Source organism: Danio rerio, chromosome 15 (assembly GCF_052040795.2).
Source record: "Danio rerio strain M-AB ecotype USA chromosome 15, GRCz13ab, whole genome shotgun sequence".
Taxonomy (NCBI): domain Eukaryota; kingdom Metazoa; phylum Chordata; class Actinopteri; order Cypriniformes; family Danionidae; genus Danio; species Danio rerio.
In genome coordinates, this window is record NC_141035.1 from 26,858,937 (window position 1) to 26,871,105 (window position 12,169).

At 37.5% G+C, this 12,169-nt stretch overlaps 2 protein-coding genes across 4 annotated transcripts in view; one reads left to right on the forward strand and one right to left on the reverse strand.

Moving 5' to 3' along the window:
- Positions 1–7,127, reverse strand: part of pipox (pipecolic acid oxidase) — a 28,830-nt gene extending 21,703 nt beyond the window's left edge. The window contains exons 1-2 of the mRNA NM_001326390.1: positions 6,934–7,127; positions 5,749–5,897 (exon numbers count right to left, since the gene is read on the reverse strand). Of these exons, the coding sequence (NP_001313319.1) occupies positions 5,749–5,897; positions 6,934–7,041 (257 nt within the window). The 5' untranslated portion in view covers positions 7,042–7,127. The remainder of the gene's footprint in view (positions 1–5,748; positions 5,898–6,933) is intronic.
- A 1,161-nt stretch (positions 7,128–8,288) lies between these two features.
- The window catches only part of sez6b (seizure related 6 homolog b), a 369,655-nt gene continuing 365,774 nt past the window's right edge, over positions 8,289–12,169 (forward strand). For all 3 annotated transcript variants that reach the window (XM_087284203.1, XM_087284201.1, XM_087284202.1), the window contains exon 1: positions 8,289–8,484. The gene's annotated coding sequence lies outside the window, so the exon portion shown is untranslated. The remainder of the gene's footprint in view (positions 8,485–12,169) is intronic.

The window sequence follows — 12,169 nt, forward strand, 5'->3', positions numbered from 1 at the left end:
TGGAGGAAAATCACAAGAAGACTCAGATCACCATGTTAAAGCGCTTTTGCTTTGAGGCATGTGTAAATTGTGCAAACTGCCATCTTCATGAGAGGAGTTATGGCGCTGTGGACGAGAGGTTGGGAACACAAGCTTTAATTCACACATATATGATAGATGGTCATGCTGTTTTCTGTGGCTACTGTTTTTCAAGGCCTACCTCATCTGCCAGCCATCATGATGCATGGGGAGCACCAGTTCACAGCTCCAAGTCATTCATCAGATTTTTATGACTGAATCCCTACTGTGTGCTTGATTCAGGACGCCGAAAAAAGGACTTCATGTCAGATTTGTCAACGCTCTTGTCTCTGATACCAACAGAACTGATCACATCACGATCCTGGCTTAGGTAAATTAGCGTAAATTTGTGATTTAAGGCAAGAGGATGAATATCAAATCGGGTAAATTGGAATAAGAATTGGAAACATTTACAAATGATGTAATGTTTAAATATGAAAGTAAGGTGTTATTTAAATATGTTCTAATTTAAATGTTTTTCAGGCACAAAAATCTGAACACTGGATGAAATAGGTTCAACATTTTGCATTTCCACAATAGAGCCAAAGGATTTACAGAGGGGATTTCAGGAATCGGCGAAGCAGTGGCGCAGTAGGTAGTGCTGTTGCCTCACAGCAAGAAGGTCGCTGGGTCGCTGGTTCGAGCCTCAGCTCAGTTGGCATTTCTGTGTGGAGTTTGCATGTTCTCCCTGCGTTCACGTGGGTTTCCTCCGGGTGCTCCAGTTTCCCCCACAGTCCAAAGACATGCAGTACAGGTAAATTGGGTAAATAAAAAAAAAAAAGGCTAAATTGTCCGTAGTGTATAAGTGTGTGTGTGTGTGTGTGTGTGTGTGTGTGTGTGTTTCCCAGAGATGGGTTGTGGCTGGAAGGGCATCTGCTGTGAAAAAAATCTTGCTGGATAAGTTGGCGGTTCATTCCGCTGTGGTGACCCTGGATTAATAAAAGGACTAAGCCAACAAGAAAATGAATGAATTCAGGAATCTTGTTTTATTAAGATTTCTTTTTTTTTGTAGGATAAAATGTACTGTATATAACCAGGCAAATTATGTATGAACGAATGTAAAAACAGAACTGAATACAAATTGTAAAGTCTGATAAGTGCTTTTAAAGTGGAGATTTATTTTATTTTGTTAATTTGTGCCTTGTTTTCTCTTCAAGTAAACGCCCTTTAAAATATGTATTACAACACCCTATGAAAGTCTACCAGTCAGAAACTAGCCAGTTTATTGATTGGTTTGATAAAAATAAGTTAAAAATTAATACTAAGAAAACAGAAGAGATGGTATTTGACCCAAAGTGTATAGGTGACCATCATCAAGTGGTTGTACATGACCATGTTAGAAGTAGAAGATTGGCAACCTATCTGTTCAAAGTAAATCTAAGATGACGCATCACTTAAAGAAAGGATGGAAAATTGTTGGGCACGATGAATATTTTAATCCTCAAGTTTTCTATGAGAATTGTGACCTCAATCAGGTGGAAAGGATTCTGAACGATCCAACTCATTACTAGTTTCCACATTATGAACTGCTTCCCTCTGGTAGGAGAAGGAGTCCCAAAGTGTAGGTTGAACCGTTATAAGAAATCTTTTGTACCTTTTTCAGTGGGTTTATTTATCTTAATTAGCATTATACATTTTGTAACTTTTGTATTTTTGTATTGTTTGTTTTGCTTGTTTTAATGGAATGTCTGCAGCAAAAAGGTGACGCCCATAACAAATTTCCTGTCAAGGACAATAAAGCTTACCACTACTACTACTACTACTACTACTACTACTTCTACTACTATTACTAAAGAGCTTGAAAACTCAAAAATGTATATAGAAAAACAAAGTCTTGTCTAAAGTGACTGTTCACCCCCCCCCCCCCCCTCCCAAAAAAAAAAACTGTCAACATTTGCACTCTACTTGTTTCAAACCTGTATGAGTTTCTATATTGTTATATACAAAATGCATTGTTTTATTAAATTTGGACACCTAATCACTGACATTCATAAAGTGCTAATTTTGTTCCCATCATAATTAATCTTGGTGTATGATGCATGACGCATAGGGGGATGGTGGTGATGGTGGAGTTTTGGTGACGTATGGTTGCGCAAAGTTAAGAACGAGGGTGGAGGGGCAGTGGGGGGTTTGGGGGGCAGTGGGGCACGTGAAGGGTGAAATGGGTGATATTAGAATATTTTGTATCGAATTTTTTATATAATCTAGAATGAACTTGTTTATAGTATTCTAGAAGTTGGTATAACTAAATGTGTACAATGTTTTAATTAATTTACACATATTTTAGTCAACTTATGAAATTTAGTCAACTAAAACTAGACTGAAACTAAAATGATTCAAAGACTAAAATATGACTAAAACTAAAATGGAACTTTAGTCAAAAAACTGACTATAAGTAAATCAAAATTTGCTGTCAAAATTAACACTATTACTCTTTTTTGTGTTCAGTAAAAAAGAAAAAAGAAAAAAAAGGAAATCAAGGTTTGGAACAACTTGAGAGTGAGTAAATGCTGTACATTTTATTTTTGCATGAATTGTCCTTTAATACTGAACAAATCATTTTACACAATCAAAATGGGCTTATTTTAAACTCAGGGGTCCTGTCTAATCCAGTTATGAATGTCTACTTTGTCCTTCATTGAACACTGTAACTAAAGCTAAATGTATCATTCATCCACTTGTCACAGCTTTATTGTGGATAGTGACCTTTTTGGCAGCTCTCTGGATAAAATAACAGTTGGTGATTCAAGCTTCTGGCATCCCATCTGATGTAAAAAGAATATTAAATCAATAAAAAGAGCCAGAACTGCCACTACTGTATAACAACATCAGGTTTGATCTTCACCTTAATTAATGCAATCTCTCTAAATAAAATCTATAATATTATTATGTTTGGAAGCTCCCTTGGCAAAGTAGGGTTTTGGACAATATGCAGATTCAAATGTGATTTAGTTTGGAAGAATTTGCACTAACAGCATAAGCTATGGCAATTTATTAAATGAAAAGGCAAAATTACTGGGATTATGCAGCATAAAGCATCCTTGTCCTGTGGTGTAATCAGTGCATTGGAAAATACCTTTAAATCATATTTCATAATATTCAGAAAACACATTCAAAGGTTATGTAAGGTTTTACTTTAAAGCAATTAGTATTTTTGTTCAGCACAGTGTATTTAAAATGCTCATTGAAAGTGAAATATTTGTAACAACTTTCGATTAAAAAAATTAAATAAAGTATGACAAAATATTTTCCCTATTCTGGGTTGCAGCTGAAAAGGCATCCGCTGTGTGCTGGATAAGTTAGTAATTCATTCCATTGTGTTGACCCCTGGAGGAAAAGGGGACTAAGCCAAAGGAAAATGAATGACAAAATATTTTCAAAACTGATAATAAGAAAATATATAATTATTATTATAATTATTATTAATGTATCTAAAGCACATTGCAATGATTTTTGAAGAACTTGCTGCTTTTACTTTATTTTGTCCATTAAATAAATTTAGCATTAGTAAGCTTTGACTTCCCTGATTTTTAGACTGGTCACATATATTTAATAATCTGATCATGGTTATTTGATTTAATAGAGCTACATGTGTAAAGGTAAAAATAATCACTTAACTCTTTGATGATCATATTCATACTGTAATATGTCAAAGTCCTTAAAGTTTCGCAAACAGAAGAATAATAAAAAACACTGCTGTAAAAGATCATGTCAAGTCAAAGGTCGTGATATGTTATGTATTATTATATTACATTTAGGTTTACAGGACTCTAGTGCAAAAACAACAATGATAAATCTGAAGAATGTTAAATATTGTAAATTTTTTTAAAGCATTTCACAAGTAAAGTTTTATCCATTAAAATAAGAGTTTGGGGACCTAGCATTTTTAGGAATAGAAAGATTCATTCATTCATTTACTTTTCGGCTTAGTCCCTTTATTAATCTGGGGTCGCCACAGCGGAATGAACTGCCAACTTATTCAGCAGATGCCCCTTCCAGCTGCAACCTATCACTGGGAAACACCCATACACACTCATTCACACACATACACTACGGACAATTTAGCTTACTCAATTCATCTATACTGCAGTAGGTAGTGCTGTCGCCTCACAGCAAGAAGGTCACTGGTTCGCGCTTGGCTGGGTTAGTTGGTGTTTCTGTGTGGAGTTTGCATGTTCTCCCTGCGTTTCCTCCGGGTGCTCCGGTTTCCCCCACGTGACGCCCGAAATAGAGAGCTAATACTTTCAAATTAGTTATTGCAAAAGAAAAGGGCAATGCAAAAATTTCAACTAAACTGTATATATTTTTTAATGTTTTTCTTGATTTTTTCCCCTGTTTATTACATTTTTATTCCATATTTTTCCCCACCAAATTAAACTGGGTGTGCTAATTTTTGGACTGTGATCTCACCTTTTTTTGTAGTTCCAGTTTTGCTTTTGATATAGATCAATATAATATATATTAAATTAATATGAACATAATATTACAGAAAATAGTCATTTAAAAGAGAGAGCTGTGAGAGGTTAGCTCATTTCTGCAGAGCACTGTATAAATCAACATATATCATAATTTTTTAATTATTCAAATTTTTAAAAATATTTTTGTCATCAAATTTTCACCACAAAATTATGGTTATGATTAGGGTTGGGGTGGTGCAGTATAGTGCTGTTGCCTCACAGCAAGAAGGTTGCTGGTTCATGTTCTCCCTGTAATCACTTGGGTTTCCTTCGGGTGCTCCGGTTTCCCCCCCGAGTCCGAAGACATGCGGTACAGGAGAATTGGGTAAGCTAAATTGTCCGTAGTGTATGAGTGTGAATGAGTGTGTATGGATGTTTCCCAGAGATGGGTTGCAGCTGGAAGGGCATCCGCTGTGTAAATCATGTGCTGGATAAATTGGTGGTTCATTCCGCTGTGGCGACCCAGGATTAATAAAGGACTAAGCTAAAAAGAAAATGAATGAATAAATAAATGAATAATTTAGGAGTGGCTGATTTGAATGCAATCAAAAAGAAAATAAACACTTAACTGATATCTGCAAGCCTTTCTTAGAGTTTGTCAAAAAACGCACTTTTAATGTGCAATGAAGGTTTAGTTTATGTCTATGGCTTTTGTGACCAGTTCATCAAACTTTGCAAAACTACCACAAAAAACAAACAACAACAACAAAAAAACAAAAACAAAAAAAACAGACCTTCTCATGCCAAATGCCAAACCAATAATTAAAATTGAATATTTGAATTAGAATATTTGTTTGGAACATTTGAGTATTTGGCATCTCAATAGTGCTTATTTTTGTATAAGAGGAAGAAAAGAAAAGCACAAATCCAGGATTTTTAAAGAGATTTTTCTCTGGTCGGCCAGCAGCGTGTGAGAGATGCTCAAGGGCACAGATGTCCTCTCATCAGGACTCATCCGTCAGAGAGCCGAGATGGATGACGGCGAGACAAAGAGCAAGGCGACTGATTCTGCATCAAGGCTGAGTGGGCTTGATCCACTTGTGATCCATTACACCTCTCAGACACTGTAAAAACAAGTGCGCCCCGCGGTCCCTGGATGATGCTCGGGGACTAGAATGAAAATGCTCTTTTAAAGTTATGGCGAGGGCTGTGACAGTCTGCCAGGGTTGATGTACAGCGTCTGCGTGTTGCACTGCCGAGAGAAAATTTCATCATTCTTTCTTTGGACGCTCACCTGTACAGCTCGACACCTGCTTCTTTCTCCAGCTCAGCCCACAGCTCGTAGCTTTCCTGCATCATTTGTGTGTAGAAATCTTCTTCGTAGGCTTTACGGATTATCCTGGTCTGGCCATGAGAACTCCCTCTGGAGTGAGGCAAGACAAACTGCGGACAAAGGGGAATTCAGAGATCCCACTTTACATGCGTTGCTTTTATTTTGATGAAATAAACAAAAACTCTATCAGTCATGGAAGAACAGATTTTTGTCTCATTAAACTGTATCTGACCTGTTTCACTGCATGTTGTAATCTGCATTTAACTGCAAGTCACAAATAAACAAATTTAGATTTTTAGTTAATCTTCAAGATGAGGATTCTGTCTTAATTACATAAAACAATCAGAGATTTTGTTTTATGCAATGATCATCTAAATGCGCTTAAGACCAGACACTTTTTTTTCCATGCACTTGCAAGTTTTGAGATTTTAGGGATTTGAAAACTTTTTACAAAGTATTTTTCCACTCGTAAGATACACTAGAAAGTGTTTCTTTTGTCACGATTGTAACAATTTGTGTTCATATATTTCAAATACAATGCATTTTTAATATTTTCTCCTGTTTTCTCCTCCACCCACTTCAGCCAAAGACTGTGATATGTTCATATACTGTATGTCTGATTATATACATTTTATACCAAAAAATAAATGCTTTTTTGTTGTTAGTTATATAGTAGCTATTTTATTTTTTTGCTGTTCAGAATAAGACTTTGGAGTGATAAAAAGAGAGTCTATAATTTTTTTTTTATTCTAATAAATCAGGGTTGTCCTGGAGGGCCGGTGTTCTGCATAATTTAGCTCCAATTTCTTCAACACACCTGCCTTAAAGTTTCTACTATACCTAGAAAGAGCTTGCTTAGCTGGTACAGGTTTAATTGGGATTGGAACTAAAATATGCAGGACATTGATCCTCCAGGGCTGAGTTTGACCACCCCTGGTCTAAATGAACGAATGAATGAATGAAACAAACAAGAATTTTGAACACGACATTCACAAGACTTTACACATGAACATGACATTAAATAATGCCTCATTATCATAAGACATTTTAGAAGACCTGTAATGCAATGTCAACAGGGGACGTATACTCCATTCCCCTTACACGTGTCTTGCTTTCAATACAGTAAAAAATCTGACGGTAACCGACCTGCTCCAGCAGCAGAGTTTTCTGCTTGTTTTTGGCCAGCTGATAGGCAGTGCAGGACCCTTGGATCCCTGCGCCGATGACGATGCAGTCAAACACTTTAGACGACATTTCCAGCTTTAATACTTTCTCCCGAGATTCTTCTGACACACAAACAAGACGAAGTTGTCGTGACCTACTTTTCAGTTCAAAGTTCTCCGGTTTCACTTATGTAACCGGTCAGCTGAAAAAACGACCAGCCTTCTGAATTTACATACTGCAACAATTTAAGTGAATGGGAGGTTCTGCTACTTCATTCATTCATTTGACACCGCAGAACAAGTGAACATGCTGAATTCACATAGCCTACCAAATACTCCTCTGTTTTCTCAAAATGGCATGGTAAATAGCTAGTTCACTCGCAGAGGTGCTCAAAAAATGAATGAAAATGTTTGCAAAAAGCTTTGAAAATAACAATTTTAATACATACAAACTATAATCATTCTTTGCATTTTTTATTTTATTTTCTGCAAATAATTGTATATAGGTTTGAAATGGCACAATCGTTTGGGTTATTAACACTGCCACTTGGTGGCGTTATGTCAAATAAATGTATACTTTAGCCTACTATACTAGGCTACTAAACTCTATTTTAATAGGGACACTTTACTAATCTTTTTCAGTTTGGAGACATCTTGTGTTTTCATAATTGCTACCCAATACCAAACTTTATAGCTAACTGTAATAACAATATTTCCCCTAAATGCTCATTTTGTAGTCAATATAATGAAACACTAAATCGTTTTTTTGGGAGTGTGCACTTACTGTAAAGTGTTTTAGGTTGACTTTTCCAATTTCATAAAACAAAAAAAATCTTATTCCCAAACTGTTAAATTCCCCCTTTCTCATTGTAAATGTAGGCTATAATTTATAGCGTTTTTGGCTAAATTTTACATCCATAAATGTAAATTTTCAAAGGAACACCCTTTTTATTTTCAGGGCTTTGATTTATATGTGAACGCCCTTAAACTGTCACAATTATTGCATATAAAACTCTTTCTTGGTGTAAATCATTTAAACTTGTTTAATTTTGATGTAATTTTATTTATGTAGCCCTTTTTGTTTCTTTGTTCATATAGTAATATAGTATCTTTGTAAATGTTCTTTCTTGCATAACAAAAAAGACACCTTGAATTGATTGAAGAGACTCAACGGTGGCTCGGTAATATTGTTGGCAAAGCAGCAGAAACAAACGTACATTGCGTCTAAAATATAACTTATTATTAATTTGTTCAACTACAGTATATCTTCTGCACGTGCTATTCAAGATAAAAACACCACCTTCGTGATATATGGGACAACGTCAACGCACACTCGATGATCATTTTTGATTCTGCAAAATTGGTGAGGCGACTTGTGATCGGTCTTTTTGAATCAGTTCAACCGATTCATTAAAAAGAACAAGAAAAGTCAAGAACGAAGCACAGCTTGAAAAATAATGTCGTCGTCAGTTAAGTTTCTCTCGTGGACATCCGGAAAACCTAAGCTAAGCTTATTGTCGAGTTTGCCTGAAAGGTAAGCTACATATGACGTAATATACACTGATTTGATGGTTTACGTGGCCATTCTACATTTTTAAATGTTTGTTGTGACAAACTGATCTCATTATTAATTTAATTATCTAGAGTTTACTTAGCAACGTAAGTGTTTTAGGCCTGTTGGTGTAACATTATATTCAAAGTATAAATAATGTTAGCTTCAACAGAGTCAGGTTAAAGAAGGAAATTTGATTAAAAAGGTCAGGTGATATGTACAAACACTTAACTCGTCACTCTTGCAGTTCAGTTAGATTGTTTTGCATGATGGTGAATATTAATGGACATGAGCAGAAAAATATGAGATCAGGCCGGCAAAAAGAAAGAGTGCTGTGTCTGGCAGGGTTGTGGCTGTGCTTCAAAGTGTGTAACATGGTACTGTGGAGTCATTCGTAGTCCGAGCAGATGGATCCTGCTGATGGTCAGGTCTGGAGAGGGTCAGATGGTCCTGCACCCCGCTGCTGAGTCCTGTCATGGACAGATGTAGTCTGATCTTCCCCACAGACATGCTGGAAAAGTGCTTTTTGTGTTTCGTATGCAAATAGGTTCACTCAAGGTATAGCACATTGATAGGGATTATTTGTGGGATTCTAGAAATGGGCTAGTTCATATGGCAGGTTCTGGAGGAGCAAATGATTCTTACAATGATTGAGGGAATTGTTCATTTAAAACTTAAAACTTAAATAAGTCATTCAATAAGTACAATAAGTGACATTTTCATTCGGCTTAGTTCCTTTATTCATCAGGGGTCACCACAGCAGAATGAACTGCCAACTTATCCAGCATATGTTTTACATAGTGGATGCAACCCAGTACTGGGAAATATCCATACACACTCATTCACACACACACACACTCATACACTACATTAGATTATTCAATTCACCTATAGCGCATTTCTTTGGACTGTGGGGGAAACTGGAGCACCCGGAGGAAACCCACATGAACATAAGGAGAACATGTAAACTTCACACAGAAATGCCAAATGACACAGCTGGGGCACGAACCAGCAACCTTCTTGCTCTGAGGCGATCGTGCTAACCATTGAGCCACCGTGTCACCTATGTGGCAATTTCTAACATCATATACAATTTGATTTCACTAAATGCAAACTTTTCTGTTCAGTGGGTAGCACAACCACCTTACAGCAAGAAGGTCACTGGTTTGAGCCCCGGGTGCGTCAGTTGGCATTTCTGTGTGGAGTTTGCACGTTTGCGTGGGTTTCCTCCTGGTGCTCCGGTTTCCCCCACAGTCCAAAGACATGTAGTATAGGTGAATTTGGGTTAGCTAAAATTGTCAATAATGTATGCGTGTGAATGGAAGTGTTTGGGTGTTTCACAGTAATGGGTTCCAGCTGGAAGGGCATTCGCTGAGTAAAACATATGCTGGATAGGTTGGTGGTTCATTTCGCTGTGGTGACCTAAGATTAATAAAAGGGCTAAGTCGAAAAGAAAATGATTGAATGAATGAAAATCAAAACTCATGGGACATGTTTGAGCTGAAACGGAGGGCACGTTTGTTGTAATGTTTAGGTTTTTGCACAGACGGATAGTAATAGTAATAAAAATTAGTAATAGTGATGGGGTATTGAATTTAGCAACAACCATCACTTCAAGCTACCAGTTTAAAACGACTGCAGTGTTAAACATTCCAATAAATCCATATATTTTTTTAATGTTTTTATTTGTTTCTTTTTAGCTCTTATATCAAAATAAATCTTTTTGTTTTTACAAAACATTCATGTGCACGTTAAAATATTTGTATATGAAAGAACAAGAGTCAGATCCTAAATGATGAGTAGAATATAGATTGAGCTCATATACACTGCCAGAGTTCTATGTAGGATTGACATTTCATTGATTCACGTGCTGTTGAAGGTTTGACGTTTATGTTAGCAACATGTTCATGTGCATATGTAACCCAGGTCAGTCCTACACCACCCAACCCGCTTCAAGCTGGGATCAAACTGGTGACCTTCCGTGTGGAAGTGGGTTGCTTTAACTAGGGGGTTAAAGACCATGGCCTCTAGCGGCTGTCACTAGTGCACCTTTTAGAGGTCAGAGGAGTGAGGTTTACCTGCACAGCACTTCACTATCTGGTACACTCTGCTACACTCACCCCCCTATCTCCCATTCAGGTCATGGCACCAATGTAACCCCGCAGGTCCTACACCACCCAACCTGCTCCGAGCTAGAACCGAAATGGTCGGTTGGTCTAACAAGGAGGCCTCTGTTACACAGACAATTCCTATGTTACTTGTAATTTCAGCATCTTATTTCAGAATTGCACCCCCTACCACATAACAGGGAAACATGGATTGGAAGAAAATCCCGTGGAAAATTGTTCATTTGTAGAAATCAAAAAATCATAGCCTGAACGTATTTCCAATATGCGGCACATTGTGTCCACATACCAGGTAAAATGAACCTTAGATTCTGAAAGAGACTGATTCAAAAGCCAGTGTTTTTCCATGGCAATACACCAACACCTGATTAATGCATATAATCTGATCTGGTTTGTTTCCAAATATTAGAGATATTTATTCAGCCTTCCTAATTAGGATTGGCCGACTCGTGGCAGCAGGACGTGCATCTGACAGTGAGCTATTGTGTTGTGACGGCGTTTCGACTTGATCAAGACACCCCCTCAGTCTCATTCATCTTCAGCTGATTCTGTTCACTCTCCAGCTTCTGAAGGATGGCTCCAACATCCCAATTAACCCCTCTCTTCCCCCTCAGCTTGTTAGGCTGGATTTGTGCTCCATCAGACCGGTGCTCTCGCCGAGATGTATCAGCCTTCCGAGACATATCTGGAAGCTTATTGATTTTGGCATATCATTTTATGAGTGGGAGTTGGGCGGCTGTAAATGGTGAACAGGCTGTTTCATTGTTTGAGCTGCTAAGCTGCTGTATAATTACATCGGTGACCGTAAAGCCCGCTGACTGAGCCCACAGCTGGGCGAAAACTCAGCTAGTGAAATAAGATGGTGCTCTTTATGAGCCAAGGCCTTGCTGGGACCTCAGCCTTGCCATCTGTAAGCAGTGAAAGTTTATTTCCTGAAGGGTCTTTGGTGGTATGGGCACGTACAGTTTCCTCGTGACATGATGTATGACAGACCTCTTAAGCATTTTAAGGGTTTACTGCCTGGCTGTACAGCCGTGTTTAAACTGCAGTGTCAGGACAATTTCATGAACATCACCATGTCTCAACATCAATAACTATTTGAGTGGAGAAAACGATGCTGCAAAGATTTTACTGCCTGTGGGATAAAAGTGCTGTCACACCACTTCTTGCGATGCGGACTCATCAGGGAATTGCTATATTTTCTTACCTCCATGGGAAGGTAAAAGCAAATTCCGTGCAGGGACAGGAAAACATTTGTTGACCAAAATGAAACAGTACTGTAAGGATGTTATTCAGAAACAGCCAGTATTTTTAGGCACTTTTTCCTGTTTACCTTTTTGATGGCCTTGGTTCTAAATGTTTTCCTTGTTGAGAATTCTTTGTTATAAGCCATAAAATGAGTCACAACAGATAGCACACAAATTCTGAATACAGTTCTCTAAATGTGCAAAATGACATCAAACAGGCCCATAGCCAGCCTGATGAAAGGGGTGGTTATTTTTTCTTTAAAAGTAGACCTTTTTGCAATTATATGCCTTATT